The 24,526-nt window shown below is 39.5% G+C and overlaps 1 protein-coding gene across 1 annotated transcript; it reads left to right on the top strand.

Annotated features, from left to right (window-relative positions):
* LOC126869244 (uncharacterized) lies at window positions 1-21,286 on the top strand. Its single transcript, XM_050625512.1, has 5 exons — window positions 1-379; window positions 6,504-6,742; window positions 15,102-15,242; window positions 15,966-16,103; window positions 17,200-21,286. The coding sequence occupies exons 1-5, from the start codon at window positions 31-33 to the stop codon at window positions 17,410-17,412; spliced, it is 1,080 nt and encodes a 359-aa protein (XP_050481469.1). The 5' UTR covers window positions 1-30; the 3' UTR covers window positions 17,413-21,286.
* The last annotated feature ends 3,240 nt before the right edge of the window (window positions 21,287-24,526 follow it).

The following is a 24,526-nucleotide window of genomic DNA, read 5'->3' on the forward strand; positions in this document are numbered from 1 at the left end:
GCGACGAGAGTGATCAAGTGCTATGCGAATATGACAGTTGAGGAGGATACGACGATCGCTTACGATCGACAAATGACAATGGAGGCCATTCTAGTTCGTGACCAAAGGACCACATCGCACAGAGTTCTTGACCATCGTACCTCATCGAACGGTCTAAACAATACTACTGCGTCCAACAACATGACAACGTCCACTAAATGGTACAAACCTATTTTGGATAAGAATCCATGTTACGCAGCGGATGTCGCTCCGAGAATAAAAAGAAACGATGAAAAGAAGAGACACTTATCGTGTGATTCGTGCCCTGTACCTGCTTTTTACGACGATCGAGGGATACGATCGAGATACAATGCATCCGTCACTGCGACCACGTGGCTGAGTAAGTTCAACTACTTACTACTGAACACGATGATGTTTCGATACCAACGATTGCCAAGAAAATGTGCGCGGTAACTGTTCTTTCTCTATGTTTTTCTTTCTTCTCTGCATAATTGGCAACTCGATGTGTTATATTGATCTAAAAATTTATCGAAACTAACGTATCTGTCTCGTCGAAATGCAACTTTGAGCGCTAATGTTTTTTACAAGCACGATTCTTTTCTATTTTATTCACGCGTAATGTTTAAGGCGATCTGTTTAGACAGATAGCAACTTTGGTCCTGAATAATTTTTGTACAACGATTTGACATTGACGAAAATCCCGACGTACGTTTCATTTTATGGCAGGGAAGCAAAGGAAGAATTTTCACCAGATATTCGTAACTAATTCGTCAAGAAATGTCTCACTGCGATATTTTAAATCATTTCTGACAAAATTTGTGGTCACTGTCAAAAAGCGAATATCAAGCAATTAGTCCAGAAATTCTACTTTATGCTCTAAACTAGTCTATTCTTTTTTTTTTTTTATCTTGACCGAATGTTTGTTGTCAAAGTAAAGATTGCGTCCTTTTTCCAGCTACAACGTGTACTCTAAATCTGTACACTTTGAGATATTCTCCGTTCATTTCTACAACTAATTTACATATTTCTTACATTAATAACTCTAACAGCTCGTATAGCGGTCGTCGTCCTTAACAGATAAATCAGTTTACTCATCATACGTGTAATTGATACGATATTTTTAACTTTTCTTTCGCTCTTTAATCAGTTATCTCAAGAATAACACTAGAAACTCTATCCTTTGATATTTATTGAAATAAATCGGTTAATTGCTTTATGAAGTGAATCAGCTAATAACTGACTACTAGCGGACTTATGAGCCTAGTATCGACTGAATTTACATATATTTTTTTATCTCTCATCTATTGAATTGCACCTCGTAGACACTAGTCAACGTACAACAAATAACAGTTGGCAAAAAAACATATATTGTTATAAAGGTGTCATTTATTAACGCTCTATGTCTCTGTCCGTTCAATGTGCAATGTACATCAACACACCTGACGCTGACTCACGTAAAATCAATACTTTCTTACGTAATGATCGTTCAGCATCTTTCCCGGGGTCTGAAATCTTCTTCGTTCATTCGACGCTTTTACTTTTATCCATTCAACGCTAACAGGACGCGTTCACCATGATAAAACGAACACAAACGTACCTTGTTCTTACTATTTCCGATATTCTCCAAGTTGACTGTAATACGGAGTAAAGACTGTTGCAGGAGATTCTGTTCGTACAAGAATCACCTGTTGCAATGTGCTTCGACTCGACATTAACGACAGTTAATGTGATATCGATACGCGTCACAGAATTCGACTTTTGAGATGTATCATAAAAGTGGGAGATAATACACGCGTTCTGAAACTTTAACGTAGCAGTTACCACGTAAACGTGATCATATAATGTTTTCTTCTTTTCTTGATCCTTTGTCCCTACTGACATTCTCTCTCGCGGTTTGACGTCACTATTGAACAAGTCGATGAACGCATTAGTCATTCTCCTTGTAACGGTCCTTCTTATCGATTCTTCTTTGCTCGTTGTTTCCTTCGAAATTCATCCGATTGCATATATTGATTGTATTCTTTTCCATTTACAACTGTTCTGTAACGATGAATTACGTAGAATGGAGCGCGATATAACTAAGCATGATGACAAATTTGATGCGAAATCGGTGAGAAATGTGACATCGATTCGAAGAGCGACGTACGCGCTCGACACACCCACCTGTTGAACACTCGCGAGTCTACGGAGAGTCCTGACTGATGCCGCGCGCCGGTTCGTAAAATTTTCATGCGTCATGTTGCTGCCGTGTTTCGTGCAACAGTTCCCTAAAGCTATACGAGATTGAATAATGCGCCATTCTGTACGCAATTCCACTCGTTAACCGGTATATTTTTTAAGCACAGATATTATTACACGAGAAATGACAAATTTAATGACTAAATGGTAAAATCCTTGTCGATAGTATATATATTACGGTAGAACCTCGAGTATCGAAAGGCTGATTAATCTAAATCGTTAGTTGATAGAAAACTTGAGAATTACAAGGAAAACGGGAAAATTAGAACACAAACTGAAAGAAATTTTTACACTTCCCTTTAGATGCTTTTATTTCTGTTCATACCAATAATCGAATCGTTTATAAATCAGCCTGATTAATTCCATAAATCGAGAAGTAGAGTTTTGCAAAGATTACTTTTCCTTCATTTTGGAATTTATTTAATCGTGTATTTGCATAATGAAACTATGAAATTTATTTTCAAACTCTCGTAAGAAGTTACGTTCGATTATCCGAACAACGTCTATTACGTATATTAGTTTGGAGAAGCAAGATTTTACCGTATTTGATAATATTCCTGAAACGAATACCTATCATACCAAGACTAAAGACAGAACGATTTCTTACCACGTAAAGAGTTCATTTGAAAAAACGTAGAGACATTTTCAATGTACGAGTTACTTCATCTTCGTCGACTAGAAGGTTACGTTCGACTAAAATAAGAGTTGAAGGTATTTAGCGTGTATGGAACAAGATTCTATCGATCAGGACCAAGTGATCAACCCTGATTTCGAAATTTTTTCGGTGTCAAAGTACGTTGAAGTGAGAAATGGCGAACAAGGAACAAGAATAGTCGGAAAAGGGCGTGTAATAAATCGGCGAACGTATAGGTACACTTGGCGCGCATCGCGACCTACCGCAACGCGCTTCGGTCCGGGCACGAACACGATCAGGTTGATAAGGGGGTGGCGGGACGGGCGTAATGGGGTATAATTGTCGCGAGCAATGCGAGGACAGTGCGTCATTACCGCATTTTTCACCATCTTCTTGCCGACCAACAGCAGAGATGCGCTTGCACCGGTGTCCACCGGCTTTGCGCGCCTTACTTTTTTCCACGCAACCGCGGGTTCTCAGGAATTTCGTTGGAACGCCGTCGCCGAGCGTCGTCGTTGAGGTAGGTCCTAGCTGTACCGTCTACATCGTCCAGGCCACACGGGGCGAAAGTACAAAAGATGCGAACGTCGACCGTTAGATGACCGTCTACCGAATATCCGCGGTAAATCGCGCGATTCGATGAAGAACACTAGACCGGTTCATTTGTCACTCGTCTAGAAGCTCGTTTGAAAGCTTCATTTAACTCATTAAGAAGCAAGTAGTGAAATAATATGTAAAAGTTACGTAAATGCAACGTTATCGAAAAAACGTAAATGAAGTAAATTCGTGTCTCGTTAAATTACAAAAGCCGTATTAGGATTATAAACTCAAGTCTGTCATGCTAATCGAGCTTACAAAACGAATTTCTATAATTTGAAATAAAGATTTTGTCATATTGTTATAAGATACTTTGATATTTTCAAAGTTTCATTAAATTGTAGGATCTAGATGAAGGAAGAAATAGCAACAAAAAAGATATCGATCAAATCATTGAAATTCTTTCTTATAATTGCTACGTGAATTTAATAACGTAAATTGATTTTAAAAAATTACAAAGGAAATTATTCCTTATGAAACGTTAACTTGCACTAATTTTTGGTTGCCTACATAAGAAACAAATAATATTTATCTCCGAGATAGCCGAGATATGTACATTGTACATACTGAGTTTGTGAACGAAGCATATCGGATGATGCATTCCAGCTGGCAAGGTTGCACGTTACGAGCCACAGGTGGCTCTTTGAGTTTCTTACGGCTTAAGAATGCGATCTTGCTCGAAACAGCACATATCATCGTAATTCCCTTTCCGGACAAATTTGGCCGGCACGGAGGACATATCGTATGGCAATTAACTTTCAGCGGTGTAAAAACGCGGCGCAATTAAAGAAACTGGAGAAAGTACACGATGCGTATACGAACGACAAGTAAGGAAATATAATCGTAGACGCTGAGATCATTTACCTCTACGATGGGAACTTCTGTACGGTAAAAATACTTGCCGCATTATTCAACAGACTCTTTTTCCAAAGTATGTACACATTTCTTTCGGCATGTTTTAACTGAAAATTGTAGACTCGACGATATCGTTTCCACGCTGCTGCAAAGATCCTAATTGCGCCGTTTAACCGTCTTAATCGCTGTTCTGCTGACTTGACTGTTTCGAGGCTGTTTTGCCGCTGAAATTCACCGAAACGCGTAAAAACATTCGCGCGTGGCGTTTTCCGCCGTATTGCATTCGTATAACGGCGTAATTCAAAATGCGTCGCAATTCAAAATGCATCATAACGCAGAAAGAAATTGTCTGAAAAACATGCGCGTGTGTTTATCATCGAGTTCGGTGCAACTGCACGTATAAACAAATTCACGTGATTTTCATCGAAACTTGCTACAGTCTGCGAATACGTGATTTGTGACCTATGTATCTATCTTCCAGAGAATTCCAATCCAATCTGTCCGATTAGAGTTAACACGTGTGTCTTCTAATTTCTTGTTACACGTATCTGTCCATCGAATTATCGAGAATGAGTCCGTCGTTGTTCACGTGAATCGAGGCTTTTAACATCCGAAAGGAGATTCGAGGATTATGTTAGGTATGTAGTAGGAAGAAAGGATATCACCGTTAGACACGGTGCACACGACGACACGGATTTCATGGTTACTTCAGGGCGCAAACTTCCCCGCGGCAAATTACTCTCTCACTAAGACGCGAAACGCACTTAAGAGCCGCTTATTAATATGCGTTAAGTGTCCGAGGTGTCTCCCTGCCCTCCTCCTCGTTCCCTCCTTTTCGCTGTATCCTTCTTTCTCTTTCTTCGTCCGCTTATTTTTCTCCTTGCGACTCGAGAACGCGTCCGTCATGCGCGTTGCATCACGCGTAGCTGCACATTAAAATTAAATTCGTTAGCGCCCGTACGATCGCACAACATACCTACATTTTCTAGTCCTTGATACGACCGTTACACACCGGCCGATAGTTTTTCCAATTCATTCGCGGCTAGTCTTTAGCGTATTCGCGAATATCGCCGCGAATGAAAAGTAATCGCATCGGTGATGCATCGAAATCGTGCTAATTGGCAGGTAACGAGCGAGCGACAAATTGAAACTGCAAATGATAGAACATCGAGCGAAACGGTTGAACTTGACAAACGACAAAAATCCTCTGCGTTGATATTCTCGGCGATCTATCATAATATTTGATCGGTGTATTTTAATGTATCACGGTTGACCGGACTTTGATACTTCGTTGGCAAATAACGCTGTTTAGACAGATCGACGGCGTTTATACGCGGATATCGGAACGATTCTAGCGTTACAAATCAAATATAAAGGTATTCGCTTGAAGCGTGCATACTCGTCAGCGTCGGGAAAGAAAGACGACGATATTTAAACGAAGGAAGAGAACTCGTACGCGGTAGACTGCGGTGGTTATACATCCTCCGAATGCGTACGCGACTGCTGATGGTTTGTCGTCGTAGCGGTGCACGTGATCCCAGGCCCCTCATCAAGGGTCGTAACTCGTGAAATAATGCGACGACGAATTCGCGTGGATGTAATTCGACGAGCGGTGATCCCGAAACTGCCGGATGATCATAAGACGGTCTCGATCGAAATCTACCATTTAGGCGCTTACTATCGACGAAGACAGCATCGAAGGGTGGGGGGAAGGTAGAAGAAACAAGCCGGAAGCTCCAGGATGATTTCTCTCGAGGGCATCCTCCCCAAGAGTCTCACGTCAAATCGTTGATTACTACCAACCAGTGAGCTGGTTCTTATCTTCTTAATACATGGACAATTCCGTTAATAACGTACCGCAGCAGTTATCCATGAATTGGAAATAAGACCTATAAAACCGAAATAAGCCACCGATACCAACGAAATTAACCCAACTGCTTTTTCGACGTTTTCATTCTATTCGATTCTGATGTACTTCGTGTCGAAGACGTATGAAAGTCTCAACATTTAACTTGCTACTAGGTAATCCTTTAAACCAACTCTAAGACCACAGTTGGATAATTACTTTCTTTACCGATCAAAATATATCGCTGAAAAGCGGCCGATAAAATAGTTATTTCATAGAAATCTTGTATCGCGTTGATCATGTAATCATTTCGTTGTTCAATTTCACTTTCAGGGTTAGGTAGTCTTTTGCTGACCCTGCTCGTGGTCTCGGTGCACAGCGCTCCGACGATGACCCTCGAGGGTAGACGACATAACTCTCCCCCGAAATGGGTGAATCCTTGTGGCCTCGCTGCCGAAGATTTTACCGGTGATTTGGACGTGGTGCAGCTTACAGACTCGCAGCTTCTGCAACAAGTTGTCCTTCAAGCGAAAACAGCACTGATGCACGCGGAACTTTTTCGTGATGATTACGTGAGTACAGATTGCACGTTCATCTTCCTCTTTTCTCTTTCGTTTAGCGCGCGCGCGCGTGTGTATACTCGTCGTCGTTCCCCTCGGAGAAACATTTTCGAAATGCCTCGAATATTTTTCGGGATATCTTCGGTGCGATCCAACTCGCGCGCGGTATCGCCGATCAGAGACGAAGATTAAGTTCATCAATGGTTCAATAATTACTGACGTGACTTCTGGTGAGGATCGGACGGGGAAAGGGGACATCGAGCGGAAGGCAGTTATGGCAGTACTTCCGGTCGTACGGACGTTGATCGTAGAGTCGCACAGACCTTCGAAAGAGATCTCGGACTTACGAATCGTCTTTTGTAGCCGCTCGAGAATATACTTTCGAATTTGATATTACGCCGCTTTGTTTTCCTTCATAAATGCTTTATACTAGTGAATTTTGGCATTATAAAATGTCTATCATCTGAGGAAAAGCAAATACATTAAACCATATAATACATATACGGAGAAAATGAAAGTGGAGCGTGCCATAGTTGTAAATGAAAACGAAATCTTAGAAATAACTCGAGGATAATTTATTCTCTAATATTCTATAAATTGTTTTATCGTTAACGATCTATTTTAACTCTTTGGAGAATATTATTCTCGAATTTGCTCAAGAATTATATTCTTCTAGCATGATTCTTTGCTATCTTAGTTATCATCTATATTTGTTGATTACGTTTTCCTTATTCTTAATTCATCGACTTGAAAGTAGAAAAAATGTAATTACTAAATATATAAACGATGCTTGTTTGACAAAGTGGAAATGCAAACTCTCTCTTATTTTAATCTTGCAACTATCAGATAAACGATTTCGATGAAATATGTAATTCTTTTCGCTGTTCACTTGCTTATATTCTCACCAAATTTTAATCACCAAGTCGTTATTTTAAAAAATAGCCTGCTCTTGTTACGTAATTAGACGGTGACAGTCGTCGATTCCGCCGTGTATTCGAACATTGAAACATTGGTTTTCTTGCGGGATGGATTGGAAAGTGGTCAGGATAAAATTACCCCGTTTCTCTTATTGCCAGTATTACGCGTAATTTTTATTACTCGTAATTGCACATTGGAAATACAGAGTTATAATCGCCGGAAATAAAATTGTTCGAACGGGAGAAAAACTGTTCGATTTCAGTCGCATATCCGATATAACGATCATTGTCGCTGTTTGTCACTGTATTGTGTACCGGCAGGTAGCTCTCGGCCACGTTTTTTTGCGTATATCATCAAACATGTAAGCGATCTTTGGGAGAAAAAAATAGATTCGTGCGACCGCGCACGGAGATCCTTCGTTTCGAAAGAATCTTCCCAGCCTGATCGTGCCTTATTATCTCTAACCAAGGACAATAAATCACGGACCGGGTTCGGCCTCTCGTTGCTCAAGGTTTCTCTTCTGAAACGATCCGAAAGAAGAGACGTGGAAACCGCAGGATCGAAGGTACGGTTACACACGCGAAACTTTACTCTCGTTTTTTAGGATAGATTAAGCTCGTCCCCCTAGTTATACATCGTGCACACGTGTCGACACGATTCCGGGTCTCTATAACTGCGCGTCCTTACGCGCCCGCCAAATTCTTAGACTCACCTGACTCATCCTTGACCATTCTACATGCGCTTCCTGTTTCTTCATATCATACACTGAGCGACTGTGGCGTGAATTAAAATATCGATTACATCGCGTACTCAAACTATTACTTCTAATAGATACTTAGCGAGATTGTTAGTGCGTCGAACGAAATGATAATCACTGGTAAGTCACTGGCAGCAAAACTATAAATCTATAATGTAATGCGAGTTTTATAATACAGCTGGAGGAACATTCAACGCGCGATTGGTGCCGAATGTCCATTACTAAACGACGAAAGGTCCGATTCCTATGCTTATGCCGCTAATATTTGCCTACGCGAGGCGAGTGTACGACAGCGAGAATTAGCATTCATCGCGTGCGACCATAAAGGGTATTTGTGTGTCTCTTCGTACGTATAGGGCTCGTTCCGCCCTGTGGCTCCACCAAAGTCACCGTTACATCATCGTTCCGCGATACTCGATACCGATGTTTTCTAAGTCAGCGCATAATCCGATATCGTTTGGTTCGCTAACGATCTTTCTCTTTCTCCTTCTTCTCCTCCTCCCCCTCCTTCGTTCTCTGTCTTATTCTGGCCCTTCTTGGGAAAACGAACGGCTTTGAACAGCAGGTTGCGCCATTTAGGTAGAAACGTGTTCTACCAAGACAGAATTATCGTCGTTCTCCTCGACATTTATCCAACTTTCTCAGATCCAACCGAAGCTTCGGCAGGGGGCCTCTAAGGACGCTCGTGCTGATACCGATTCTAGGCGACGTACTGTCTGGTGGTCCAGTGACGTCACCGTCCACCTCGTTATCGTTTAAACGTCGACAGACACTCTGTAGAGCGTAGGGAAAAGGTAGATTAGCAAGGGATACCGAGAAGCAAGGAAGTTCGTGAGACTGATCGCTCTCGCATGCACGTGGCGTGTTTTGCGATACAGTTTCGATCCGCGAATCCTTTGTGCGCGAACTTTGCTACGTATTTGTATCAGATATTTTAATCGATACAAGTGACTTTCGTTAAAATTTATCACGCTTAAAAATATTAGAAATAGTCGCGTATTAGGTTTAGGTGAACCGCTGGCTATTTTAAGTAGTATAGGAGATTTCTTGCTATTCGATTGCACGCTTCCAACTGTTTGTATTTTTAATTATTTCATCACAAGTCGTTTTAATTATTATCATATTATTTTATCATAAGTAATTTTATCATAATTATTTCGATTTTTATCGCGTCGAATATCTATTAATGGGAAAAATTAACAAGCGAAAAACCATGCTTTCGGGTAAACATAGATTTGTGTGACACGTCCTTGTAAGACGTTCGTGAGCAAGTATGGGTGATTACATATCCGATATTCTGTTCTTCGTAGATAGGAAGTCCGACGTCTACGAGTCGCGTATATGCGCGTCGGTACGTGAAGGAATCGGATAAAATATCGGAAGCGGAGGATTCCAATAAATCAGAATCGGAAGCTGCCCCTCCCCGCCAAGGATGGGGCATCTATACACCACACCGGCACTCTGCCTGCATACTAAAGCGCAGACCGGATATACAACCCGCCAGTGCATTTACTCACCTCGATACATTCAGTACGCACTACGACACGTATTTTCTGCTACTCGGTTGGCTGGATGTCGATCCGTACGGTTTCATTTAATGCTGACATATTTTTCAAATATGTAGGTAGAGAATCGTTTTACCTAGAAAATATTACTGCGAGTACCGTACTTTGAGTGTTTTTTTATTATCTTTGCACGTTCATATGTCCCATAAATGCATAAAGATCTGTAGCATAATAATTATCAATTCGAACGTAACCAATACGAACTCCGCCACGTTCTTTCAGTCGTTTTCGACATAATTATACTTTTACCTAAGGTTAAAAATATCTTCAGTTTGAACAATATATGAAACAAGTCTTATTGGTATGCGCGACTTCGAATTAAACGTTTTCTTGAAGCATTAAAGATACTTCTCGTTTGCTAAAACGAGAGCAAGATTGGAATATCAAAATTCGCGAGGATCGTAGACAGAATGAAAAAACTAGACTCAGAACTTCCAAGAGAATTTATTCGATTCACCAGTTCGTCTTACGAGTTCTTTTCCCAGAAAATTCCTAAAAATTCGTAGATCTAGAAATATTCTGAAACGAAAGTAGAATTAATCGAGCGGGAAAGTTTGAAATTGAAAAGATTTCCATTCGCGTGAAGCATTCCCTTTGTGTCTCGTGGAGTCGCGAGCACAGAGCGAGCCATTCGATCGGTTCGAGGCCGTCGCACCGAAATTTTATAACTTCTAATAAGCGGTGGAGCGGTGAAGCCGCGCTAGAAGAAAGACTGAGAGGCTAATTGATTTTGACGGGTCCTCGGGAGTACCACAGAGACCATACCTACTCTCGCCAGCCTACTTCCTGTCAGTTTTCAGCCCGGTTTTACGATTATTCGTGCCTCGGTGTGGCCGAGGAGACTTTTACGAGGCACAAAAGACCCGCGTCTCAGATTTGCTCGCCGCCAGTGGTTGTTAGCGACAATTCCTTTCATTCTTCGTTGTTTCTTCTCCCTTTCCTATTCGTTCGCTCGCTAAAACCATTTCGTGACCGCCTTCCAACAAGCAACAATACGAGAAACCCACGCATTTCACCTGACCTGCGGATATTCGCGATCCGTTCGGTTTCGAAATCGATAAAACACCACCTTTTATAACTTCTCTAGTTCCTGTGGCTCGCAGCTGTGTATACTGTTGACTATAAGTATTTCGACACAGTCGAATTATCGCAAATTTATAAAATATCGAACGAAACTCTTTAGTCCAATTTTGGGCTTTGATCTTATCTCAAATAATCATATACAGTTAGTAGATATTAATAATAAAAATAATAGTTAACATCAATTAGTATAGAGAAGGGATCAATAATTGAAAATAGCTGTTCACTGTTTAGACCTTAAAGCGATTGAAATACGTATGACTAGCAACAATCAGAAAAGTTTCTATAAATTTCATGAAGCGTCAACTGTTCGTTGCAGATAATCATAGGATTAGAGCGATACAGGTATATGTTTCGGCTTTTGGTTTAAATTTGCCGGAGCGTTTAATTCTCAATTAAGTAGAGACACTTTGTTCGATCACAATCATGAAAATATAATAAAAATGAGAGACTCGTGGTTAACTAACGAGCATCGGCAGAAATAAGCCATAAAACGTGCCGATGGAATTCCAGTAGATCATTTGAACACTTCAATTCGGGATGAAGCGGAAAGGCTGTAAGATCAATTCAGAAATGAACTTGTAAGAATACGTTTTAACGCGTATTTATTATACCGTTCGTTATACGCGGGAACCGTTCGCGTAAAATAATCATAAAATTATTTAATTACCCATTTCGATGCCTGTTCATGAAGCTCCTCCGCGTATTGAAGGGTTCCCTGGACAGTCAATGTTATACACGCTTGGTGATAATAATAGTTCGTGACGCAATCAATGACCGCTCGGTTTTAATCATCGTGTTTAATGTTCCCAATACAAAGTCTCTATTTTGAAAGGTATCTGTGTCCTCTCGAAGGGTTTCGTAATGATTTGGGCGTGGAAAGGGATCGATTACCGATCGAAGAGAACGACTAGCTTTAAATACGACAGGCTCACACTGTTGTGCGAGGATTCCACTCATCGAGTAGTTCGTTTCATCTTTCGATTTTCTGCCGTTTTCTATTCCTGTTTTGCCTTTCCGCGATACACTTCAAATTTACATTTTAGGTACAGTGGCTCGCGAACATCTTCTATGAATGTATCAGGTATATGTGTTATATATGAAACATTTTGAAATTTCATTAGCGTGTTACAGCGTTAATAAAATTTCAAAATATTCTACATGACACGCTTAATGTTAACATTTCTGTGGTCATTGATCAAATACTGTCATGAACCACTGTACGTTTCAAGATATTTGCAGGGTCACAATCGTAGTGGTGTAAGTCAGTGCTCTGCTACCTTTCATCAGGTAGTGTTCTGCGTTCGTTATTCTAAAAATTCATTAAGTTTCTCGAGAAAGTATCTTGGCGAAGAACGAAATTACAACTTAATTGTTTTTAAATTTAATTTTAACAGTCGAAGTATTTACACGAGGAAATTTAAATTTCCAAAATGTTGATTTATACTACTAGGATTTTCAGCCCGACATTTCTTTCAATCCATATATTTTTCAAATTCTGCAAGTTGCGAATATAGAATTCGACTTACATTTCGATTTACCTCTTACTTCTTATTGGCTGATTAACCTCCGATTTGCTAACTGATGGTTCGTTTTATTAATAAATAATTTATCGAAATTATTCCTGGCAACCGCATAGTTCTCAGGTTGCCGCATAGTTCTCTAGTTGTTTGCTTGTCAAAGTATTATCGCAGTCTGCAGCTCGTGAGAGTAGTATCGCATGATGATTATTTCCATTCCTGGGCCAGATAAGAGCCTGGATAACTACGTTATCTTTGTGCGGGCCAGCTGGTCCGAGATGCGAGGTCGAAGACACATTCGATGATACAATAAGTGCTTATTTCAGCTTGAGACAGATCGATTTTTTTAAATCTATTTAAAATAGTAGTTTCAACGTGAAAGCATTTATAATGTAATCACTAAGTGATTCAATCGACGGGTTTGATTATTTACCATGATACAATGGTATGCCAAAGTCGAAACTCTCAATGAAACCATTACGAGATTATCGTATTTACAATTTACGTTTCACTATGTTTCAAGATTATAGAAATAAAATACGAAGGCAACGAATGAAAATTCCTGTCATTTACAGAAGAGAAATATTAACATTCAATATCAGCATATAATTAATGAAATATCTCTACATGGATTAGAAGCATTTTTCAAATCTTCCACCGCGTCAAATCTGCTACCAGCGTCTCGTCTTACAAAATTCGAGTGAATCGATACAAACATTGATATCCAGTTGCCTATATGAACGTCAATGTTGTTACATCAATCAAAATATCGGATTACTTTTCTATCGCAGTTTCGACTTCCTTTGGCTAAAGTCAACTTCCTTGCACAATCGCGGCTGGGTCATCGAACGAGTCCTACGATCTTTGGCCATTGAATTAGGATCACACCTGCACATATTTCACCTTTTTGGTTACAATAGCAATTACTAATAATTAGACACTATATCAGAGTATATTCATCTGCTATGAATTTTCTCAACAATCTAATATAATATGTATATATATAATACCCGAGTGATTAACAAACGTTATTATTAGCCATTCGTTCACGTATCCAAGTTTTACTCAAGAACTGAACAATTAAAAAATGTTAAAAATTCCGGGCGATTTTAATTCCGAGTAATTGACCGGTAACCGTACTGTACCATGAAACGAGAATTTTCGCGCGAAACGAAGCGTTTGGACGCGTGCCGATGCGACCTTGTGATCGCGTTAGATCCTTTTATATTGGGTACGCGGCGCTTAAAGTTTCGCGGAACGTAGGCTGTAATGGAGCATCCCGAAGTCGTGACACGATACGCGCGAGGGCTTCTCCCTTCCTTTCAGCTCGTTACTCGACTCTGTAAGTACATACTCGTTCGCATGGTTCGTGATTCATAACGTTCAGACCGATGGAACCTGTACTTGGGTAACGCAATTAGCGGGACTAGCCTGGCGCCTGAGCTTCCAAGTAATTTCTTGGTAACGATCTAGCTTTTACACAAGCTGAGCCACCTTGGTATTCCCAAAAAGTGAACGACGTAGCTCGAGGCGGGCGCGTGCACCGTTCGCATGGGGACTCGCGATACGCTTACTCATCCGTCAGCATGGCTTGTCCACGTTCCCATCGTACCAGGAACGAGGGATATCGAGAGAGGTTGTGCTCGTGAACGAGGCGCTGCTCCCTGTTTAATCGGTGACTAAACTCGCTAACCTGTTATTGAACCATACTGCTCCCATAATGAAGGTGCAGTGCGAAAATTTTGCATATATATGAACCAGTTTGGATACGACGCGATCGCGTTAACTTTCACAATAAAGACATTTGGTGTTTCATGGCCGATTATTGGTACCTTTGACGCACGAATATAGGGTATTTGCACGTCGCATAACAGTTAACACGAAGAAAAATGTACGTTCTTCGTTAGGAACTTTGTTGCTCTGTGTACGATCTTTTATCGTCGATGCTGCATTCTCCGCTCTTTTTGTGTGTTTTCCTTTTTCCTAATCGATAAATTATCAACTTTGAATATAAACGAGTAATAACGTCTACGCAAGTTAAGTTTGATGTCATTCGTCACGTGTTGTTTCATAAGGAAAACAGATAATGTTCAGCTAATATGCGTAATTTTTTTTTTGAAAGGTACAAAAAGGCATCAAAACAACGCAGCTGAGGTAGTTACGATCTAGTAAATCTAGTACGACGACTTTGTAAGTAGAATGAATACTGTCGGACACGATTTATTATGGAAGAGTAGATTTGAACATTTTTTAAGCTTTTTTTCTTTTTTACTTTTTATACGTTTTCTACCGGGGAAAGACGACGGGTGAAATTTAATTATTAGTTATTACATGGGTTGTGGTTGAAGATTCTGAAGAGAATTTGATTTATTTTTATATAACGAATCATCTGCTCTCAGATTGTACGATATTTTCAACTACATTTCGATGTATAATGTCTTTTTGTAATTTGAAAATTATTTTAAAATATGTCACTTTTCTAGACAAACGTCATTTTAATCACACGTACAATTTTTTTCGTGATTTTACAGGCTAGACGAACGTTCAGCATCGACTTCGCCGAGCTACACTTATCGTTTAAAAACAGTCATTACGATTGGCTTCCCGGGCAACAGCAAATTCCCAAGCAACTAGGAGAACAGCTGGAGCAAGAATTTCTAGACAGATTAGAAGTATGTATAGATAGCAGTTTCTTCTTTTTTCCTGCTTGTTTACTTCTTTTTTCTTCACTAACAGAATGCGAATAGCAGAAATAAAGACAGTAATTAACGAAACGTTTAATTTCGAGTCACTTGTTATTTAACATTCAATTAATCAAGTCATCATGCCCTAAAGACCTAGCAGTAGATTTACATTTATCGTCTTTGTGAAATTGGTTCTCCTAATGCATTCTATGCTAATATAATCTCCTAGCTTTATACATTATTTTTCATTTACACGTGTTAAGTGGAAAAAGTATATATTTTAATAATTTTAACAATAAAAAATAAAGTATTGTTAGACATTATGTAATTTTGTCATAGATTGAGTAGCAAAACTGACGTAATTAAGTATAGAATTTAAGGAAATTTTCGTAAAAGCATTGAAAGTAAAAGTTGCACTAAACCACATTTTTCTCTAAATACGAGCTTACACGATTTATTCCAATAAACTGTATTAATTATATACAGTGGAGGAATTAATTTTTTCTAAATAAACTTCAGATAATATAACAAAGTCTCTTGTAGTATCTATATATCTTTATGTAATACTTTTATGTTCACCTTTAATAGCTAGTTACAAAGTTCGTTGAATATTAAGATCAGTCCATTTTTACTGTTCCCTTGAATCAATTCAAATGCAAATTATTTTTCAGAGATACACTTAAATTAAAAAATAATTTCTTGTTTTCACAGCTTGATACGGCCTTGATCGATACGTATGAATATATGCAAAAGTTTGCAGTGGGTCTAGAACAGGTAGTTTGGGATCAAGAAGATCTAAACCTTCAGTTTAGCAAGCAATTTAAGGCCACCGAAACTGCACTGCGAACGGTGAGTGTACATTTACGTTGAAACACTTTGTCTTGGAGAACGCTAGTCTAAATTATGATATCTTATTTCCCGTTCCCTTTATTTTTTCCGATAAAAAAAACAAGTTACTGAACAGCTTTCACAATGGTACCATCTCACTGAATGCTATTAGCCTGAATCACGTTACCTTCTATTGTCGCAAACGCGATAAAAAAGATACTTTGCTTTTACGAGTTTGACGCAAAACTTGCGCGACTAAACACTCGAACCTCGTGAAAAAGTTTATAGCTATATCGTCCGTTCGACCAATCTGGATCGCTGTTCTGTCTAGTCAACTTCCACTCGATTTCTCTGATTTCTTATTATCGGTTCTTTTTCCAGCCATTTAACATTGAGAGAACAAAGCATTATATACCTCGAATATTTTTTGATACGTTTGTTACATTATACAACATAGGTTATGAATTATTATGTATTCATACTAATGATCAATATTACACACTACGATTCTTTAAACACTTGTTCAATCCTTTATTAGTCTGATACGAGTTAAATCGCCAAAATGTAAAATATATATTTTTCCCACGCGCATTTTATTTTTCCTGCCAAAATTATCGCACTTCTCGCTGACTGTCTCTGCTACTCTGACAACGCAAGACCATTTGTTAGCCAAGTTTTTTACCAGTAATTAAATTATTACTCACTTATCAGAGATCTAAGCTATATCGCTATAACATTGCTTGCATTCCATATTTCAATGTTTCTATACTCGTTCGAATCGAAACATCAATTCCACTGAATTTATACGGAATACGTTCACTAGATTGGTAAACGTCTATCTATTCATTTATAAATCTAAGGAGACTTTCCGTTAATAGTCTGCGGATATTTGTCTCGCTTACGGAAAGTTTAAGTATACAGAAATATATAGAATGTATGCACTATACAAAAATGTATGAAATATTTAAAGTATTCGTAAAGTATTCTCTGATTGTTCTTACAAAAGCATAAATCATTTTGGACATCCGCGCTCCAATTAACATTTGTCTCCTACGCATAGAAAGCACTTCGATGTTCATCAGAACGAACCATAACATTAGGAAATATACATTTGCAGGTGTTGTGCGAGCTGCAAGTGGCATTGATGGAGCGGCAGCTATCTCCACGGCCAGACGTGTCACGCGACATCATGAATTCGGATATTCGTGGCTTGGCATCTTCAGAGACGTCCCGCATGTTACGCGACTGGGTAATCTTTCGGGACTACATGAACGGGCTGGAATACGTGGTGCAAGTGTTCGAACACTTACTCCGCGGTCTGCAGTCCTGAGGATGGCAAGGCGGAAGCCGAAGAAGGGCTACCAGGCGACGACTCGCCCATCTCAGGAAACCGGAACAGTTCAACCTGGATGGCCAACTCTCGTCATGAGGTTGGAGAAGAAAGTGGGTAACGGGGAAAGAACCTAGGCGTGCTCTGCCAAGCAGGCCCAGGGGCTACCTACTCTTCTCGGTTCCAGTGAGATGTGTCTCCATGGCGACGATCGGCCTATCCGTCGGCCACAGATCAGCTAATAATGCTGCATCACAGTGAAACCGACAGATATACCGTATCGTCGGAACGCGAAAGTGTGCGTGTGTATCTGTATCAAGTTGACTAGCATGACTTTGAGACAGAGAATCGACGAAAATCGTTCAAGAATCTCGTCAATAACATACACCGCCCGTCGTTGATGCTCACCGAGATTCCACAGTGAGACAACCAAGGAGATAGTGTGAACAACAAGAAACAGAGAGTCGTACGATGAGCAGCCCATTGGCTTTCGCCGCCGTAGTTCACGAACGTGTGTCAATATTACTCGATTTCGTACGCGCTTACACCTAGTACGCGTCATATATATTACGCGTGAAAATCCATGTCCAAAGTATAATTATTATATAGAAGAGGATCGCTGAAGATGACAGACACCAGTTCCGTGCAACATCTTACCGTTCCTTGAGATTTCCATCATCGAGCAAAGCGTTGTACTCTTAAGTTTGTTCTGATTTATCAGTTCTTTCACGTTTGGTATCGCTGCTCTGACATTGTGCTCTTAAATTACTCGTGTGCATCGATCGATTTTTAGAAAATCACTCATAAAGTTTAGCATTTTATCGGCTTAATGACCCATTCTAATATTTTATACCGTTAAACGTAAATTTCTTTCTTGTCATTTAACAAAACGCTATCTGATTTTACTCGGCAATTTTACTCACATTTTACTCCATGATATCTCACTTTTAATCCGCGTGCATTTAAAATATAGATGTTTATACAATTGCAAACTTATTCTCCTTGAGCACTAATCATCGATGATCATTCTGCCCATTTGGACAATGTATCAATGTGTTTTCTCTTTCGAATAATTCTCTTTTAAAAACGGAGTTGCTTCGTTCGTGTTCGAAAGTTTCAAAGCAGCGGCACCAACAAATATTTCACTGTCATTTTCATTCAGGGATTCATTGAGGGAAAAGAAACGAACAAGACGTGAAAGAAGTTGAGCCGACAGGGAGAGAGGAAAGGATTCAGAGGGAATCCGTCTAAACGAGCTTGTGCGCCGCAATGGCATTATATCATAAGTATACAAGAAAATACAGTATTCGCGCTTTAACTTAGACTATGCGTGTCGTGCGAGAAGGAAGTAAGAGAAATTTCTGCGTATGTGCTATGCCGCGTGATATCACGCGCGAACCCTGAAAAAAGGTACAGCACGGCGTCGATTGAATCATCGACGACGAAAGAAAACAAATCTCTCGACGAGCCATCCGCGCCCACTCTTAATCCTACATGATAATTTATTGACTAACTGTAATATTATTATATTCGTATTTATTCAGATTATTTATTTTATTTTTGTAAAGATTTTACATGTCTGATTAACTGTATTTAAAGTATCTAGTTGAGCTTAAAATTACCTAGAGTATAGGAAAAATACAGAAGGATATATATTATTATTATTAATTATTATTATTAATATTATTAGTAGAATTTTAATAGTATCATTAGGGGAAGAAGGAAACGCATCGACGCGGCCGACGCCATTTTACGTTACGCGCCGCGCTGCTGCTGCAACTCCCTTCGCTCGACGTACTTTTCTACGGTATGAACATTTAAAATTTCATAACGATACATACGATCCGCAACGTGCGTTCCTCCCGCTCTTTTTATCCGTTGTGATGATTTATTTTCAACGATTGATTCTAAATCAATTTTATCCGGCATTGGTTCACTGGCTGGGCTTTTATGACAAAATTTCTTTTCCTTCTTTATTCTTTTTTCCTTATTTCTCTTTTCTTTTTTTTTTTTTTTGTTTTATATACATATATACATATATATAGTGCCTGATACTTCCGTTTTTATCCGAGACTGTTGTAGGCTGAACAAAACGTAATCTTCAATGACTCGAAAGTATTATAATTTTATCAGTAATTCAAGTGCATTTTATCTTCTGTACTAGGATTTTAATCTCTCGTAAAATTCGTTTATTTTTACTACCATCGATTTTTACTGAAACTTTACTATTCCACTTTCACTTTTTATTCCATACACTTTCCTGTCTAGAAGAAAGCGTCGCGTAAGGTATCACTTCGACATTCGCTCGAAGACGGTCGACTTCACAGACTTTTCGTACTTACAATCCGAAACTTGGATACGGATAAGCGCGTTCCGTTCCGCAAAAGAAAGGACCGCTTACTTTCATATTTAATTTTCATGTCATTGGCGGCCTATAAGCTTACCATAGATAGTTAGTATAAAGCGTGCAGAAAGTTCACGACTGGTCGCACTGTTCGTGTGATTTTGTAAAGTGTACGCGGATGCACGTTATACGAGACGCACTTTCAATCCGATATCATCGTATCTGTGATATGCATCGTCGAACGTCGCTCACATGATTAATTATTATCATCGTCGAATTGTACTAACTGATTTTTCCGAGTTCTGATTTCGTCGAAGGGGAGGGAAAGGAAGAAAGATAAATAGAGGATGTATCAAAAGAAGGCGCTTATGCGTGCTGATATAAAACAATATGAGAGAGGGAGAGAAAGGCCGATGTGTGTGGCAATGTCGATCTCACGAATCGATCTCGAATGCGTATTTCATTTTATCACTGCTATTTTATATATTTTTTATTTAGTAGATCGTCACTTATTCTTTGACGGTATCGATCATTTTTTTTAGCTTCTTTTTCATTTTCCTCTTTTATTTCTCTCTCTCTTTTACATAAGGAAGACTGCCATTTTAGTTAGAATCGTTCCAATCATCGTAGGATACGAATCTATTTAAAAATCGGACGCGTTTGACATTCGAGAAGAAAAGAGGTCGCAGATTTGTAAACGCTAGGAAGGACTTCGGCAATTGCACGTATTGATCAGAAAGCAGCAGCGCAGCCTGTTCGAGCGTCGATTAGCAAAATAATCCTACCGATTGCCGATATGGATTCTATCTTTTTATTTCTCTTTGAATTTGAATTCGATCAACTTTTTATTCGAATTTAATTTCACGTCGAATCACCGCGCGCACGCTATTTCTTTGGCAAATTTTTCCCGTCTTTTGTCATTAGACGCGGTGTATTTATGTAAAGATACATGGAACGTGTCTGTTAAAAAAATGAAGGAAAAAGGAAGCTCATTTTTCCTATGGAATTGAATTGGATGAAATGATCGTTGATTCAAACGATTGGAAGAATATTAGAGTAGTTTCCGGTGATGCGTTTCACGGGCAGATTCTACGTGATCGATACGGGCGATATAAAATTTTGCGTAAAATAATTATTGATCGCTTGGTATATGTTGTACATAAACAGATTTGATGATATAGAAGCTGCAAAGTATAATTATATATGTGAATATGTAATATGTACACGAGCCCCTACCCTAGAACGTCCGCTCTGTTGTATCATATTAAACCAAAGACAGTTCAACATGGTATATCTTGCGTTTCATTTCATTTTGGCGATACTTTCCAATCCTCTTGCGTATTTTCCTTCGTTTGAGAGATAAATTAGAAAGCATGATGAGATGTTTTATTTTTTAAGTGTTCAGTGTATCCAAATATCGAATATTTTATTATAATGCATGGTAATTTATTGGCGCGAACTCCAGTATTCTTGACAGTATTCTTATTATATTTATCAGGTGGAAAATAAAAGTTTTAATTTATATTTTAATTAATTCCTTTTAATATTTATCGAAGGAAACAGAAACACGAAATCAATTAAATTGATATTAAGCAATGCAAAAGTACAGTTATTGGCAATTAGCGGTTTTCGATAAAACATCAATTCTCTCTTTTCAAATTTTCTTTTATTCTCTGTACATGTCCAGAATTACACGTTCGTAATTGAATAATGAGAATCTTTGTTATTCGAACGTTCTATTATTCGGACATTATATATTTTATTAAAATATTATACCTACACATGTAATAAATATACAATGTCTATCTTTTTCTATAAAGCGATATTTCTTCACAATGATTCGGTGTAATCGATATAGAAATAACACAGATGTATTGTCAGGGCGTTATTACACGAAATACAAAAATACAATGATTGCGATATGCATTCCATAAAACTTTTATTCAATAACCGAGCACGTCCATCGGACAAAGTTACTTTCCGAAACATTTTGAATAATAATCAAAGAGTAAATGAAACCAGTGATAGCAGTAATGAAGAGGTATCACTTCGTTCCGTGGTATTTACAGCACCGGAAAAAGGCTTCTTAAAAGGTTGGAGGCTTAAAAGGAATGTGACATAAAAGAACTAAGGACACAGGTGAAAAGAATGATAAGTCACATTTTGTCGTCAACCAGTTCCACGTTAAAGCTAGATATCTTTTCCTTCGACTTTGAAGCTTCCTGAATATTTAAAAAATATAAATGACATTGTTTAATTACGTCAAACTAGCATCAACGACAAAGTAACTTTATTCGTTTCTTACAAAAGATCGCGAACCTATCACCCATTTCCAAAAAGCTGATACCTTTGAATCTAATCAGGTATTTTCCTTCCTCGACTATTTCGTATTGAAACACTTTTTTTTTAGTCAAATGACACAAAATTCAGAGTTAACAAAAATGAAGTTTTAGATTTTAAACTTTCACGACGATTAAACGAAGGAAGTCGGTACGTTTCGCTTTGTTCCAACGTTTCGTGAACATTTCGATTCCCTTCTTCAGGAAAGATCCGAGACGAGATTGAAAGCTGAATAATCACACGTGGTACGTGATTCAATCGTCGTGAAAGCTCACCTTCTGAAACTACAAATATCAAGAATGAAATTATCATATTTCTGGCGTGGCTTCCTGTAAAATTGTAACACGTTCTTCGGTTTCGATTTTCTTGTCATGGCGGTGCGTATCGATCGTCGCTCGATCCCGTTGCTGAATTTGCTAGTCGAGCAAGAACGACTGGTCGTTTCCCATGATCAATGGCCGAGTCGCTGTGCGTTCGGTGCTGTCTACGTCTTCGATGTTTGAGAGGAAACGCGTAAGTACATGATCATCGTCCCGAGCACGGCTCTGTCCCAAGCCGCCGTGTTTACCCATGCTGTTAGCTCGTTGTCATCGCTCTCCCAACTTACCTTCTCATAAGGATTTCCACTTCACTCGTGCTGACCGTCTGTTTGACGATCCCTGCCCGCCTTCCCTTCTATGTCCTCGCCCAGGTGGTTTCCCGAGCGCCGCCAAGGTGTCAATGTTTTGCCTAGCCATTAAGATCGTTAGTCCTCCTTCCTGTATCGTTGCGTATATTTGGTTGGAGAACGATCCTGACGATCGAATTTTATCATAATCATGCTTCGAGCAAACTAGCTTGTTCAGCATTAGTCGAATACGAACTTTGGAATTAATTATGAAACACTTGGTGTCTGGGATTATGGTAATTGTAGAATTTCGTGACTTGTACCAATTTTGATTATTTCACTGCAGTCTTTTTTAAAAGGTTTCGCGTCTATCATCTCTGTTAAAACGTAAGAGAAAGAGGAGAAGCGCGAGGAACGATATGAGTTTCATTGTTTTATCAAGAAAGTGTTTACAATGTTTTCTTCCTTCGTCAAAGTAAACAAAATTATGTTATGTTCTCAATTCGCTCGGTGTTTTAAATTTAGCGAAAAAGTTAGATGGAGTTGGATTTCGGTAAATAACTATTTCCATCGTTTAAAAAATTGTTGGCCCAGATTTAACTCAAGCTTTTTAACAGATTTCCAACGTTGTATCGTTTAAACTGAAAAGACGCGGAAAGTAAAAGGAATAAGAGAAATTACGGTATTGAACTCATCTCGACCGCAGACGATTGCTAATAATCTTTTCGCTCTTTTATTCCCGACACGTTTAATAATAAGAAGACGTATACCGAAAACAGGCGCGAAAATGTGAAAAGAAGAGTAAAGTAGAAAAGTGAAATCGCGCGGTGATTCAGAGGAGCCGAGCGTGTTTTGAAATATTGTCAGAGAAGATATAAATATTCATACGGCCCGTTACAAAGAGATGATCAGAAAGCAGACAAGTATTTAAAGGTGGTTAACAAGGCGGCAGCGAACAGTGGAATCCGAAAGGTCCGGCGCATACATACCGGTGGACCCAATAGCAGAGGGCCGAAAAGGATGATTCGCCGGTGTCTTCGCTGATGATGCAGGTAGGGATCGACGATCGGATCTCATGCGGCGAGGTATGAATGAGTCGTGAGAAGAGGCCAAAAAAATCGGTCGGTACCATGAATGGCTGGGAAAACTGCGACGTTCCCGCGGAGAATCCTACTCTCTCTCTCGCTCTCTTTCTTCATCTTCCATTTCCTTGCGGCTGTTCTTTTTTCGTTTTGCCCGATCCTCGATGACGGCGAAGTGCCGACGATCCTTTTGCACTTCGTTTCTGAAGCGAGTCCTGGGAGCGGACCGGAATCGTCTAGCCTCCGTTGCCGCGGGCAAATACTTCGGCTCCTTTCAGCTCGAAAAAAATAGGAGGCCTCGTTGTAATTAGGACAGTGCGCCCGCATGGCCTGTTGGACGGAGTCTCCACCACCTCCTCACCATTCTCCTTCATCACCCGCTATCTCGCTTCTCCTGTCTTTTTCTATTCTCCGGTAGCTCTCTCTTTTCTGTTATCCCTATCCTTTACCATCTTCTCTTTTACTCGCTTCCTCTGTCGTCCTTGAATACCCGAAGGCATCTTGCCGCTACATTCCTAGTGACCCTCGAGACAACTTTCAATAACGTTGAGACAAAAGGCTTCCAAAGTTGAGTGGTGCTGTGGCGGGGCGCCTTGCAACCCATTGCATGTGTGGACGTAACGCCTCGCGTGTGATGCCAGAATTCGACGATTGGGGTTGCTCCGTGTTTAAAAGGACGTTGATCGTTACCATGCCGATCGAAATCGGATCAGCAATACACAGTGGCTTACGAAGGTATTT

The sequence above is a fragment of the Bombus huntii genome, chromosome 9 (assembly GCF_024542735.1).
Source record: "Bombus huntii isolate Logan2020A chromosome 9, iyBomHunt1.1, whole genome shotgun sequence".
Classification (NCBI taxonomy): domain Eukaryota; kingdom Metazoa; phylum Arthropoda; class Insecta; order Hymenoptera; family Apidae; genus Bombus; species Bombus huntii.

What these genes read in the sequence shown, in the direction of transcription:
- LOC126869244 (XM_050625512.1), top strand. Translation starts at nt 31, where the DNA reads ATGACAGTTGAGGAGGATACGACGATCGCTTACGATCGACAAATGACA. An exon ending in CACTGCGACCACGTGGCTGA is followed by an intron (nt 380 to 6,503) that starts GTAAGTTCAACT and finishes TTTCACTTTCAG; the next exon opens with GGTTAGGTAGTCTTTTGCTG. An exon ending in CCGAAACTGCACTGCGAACG is followed by an intron (nt 16,104 to 17,199) that starts GTGAGTGTACAT and finishes ATACATTTGCAG; the next exon opens with GTGTTGTGCGAGCTGCAAGT.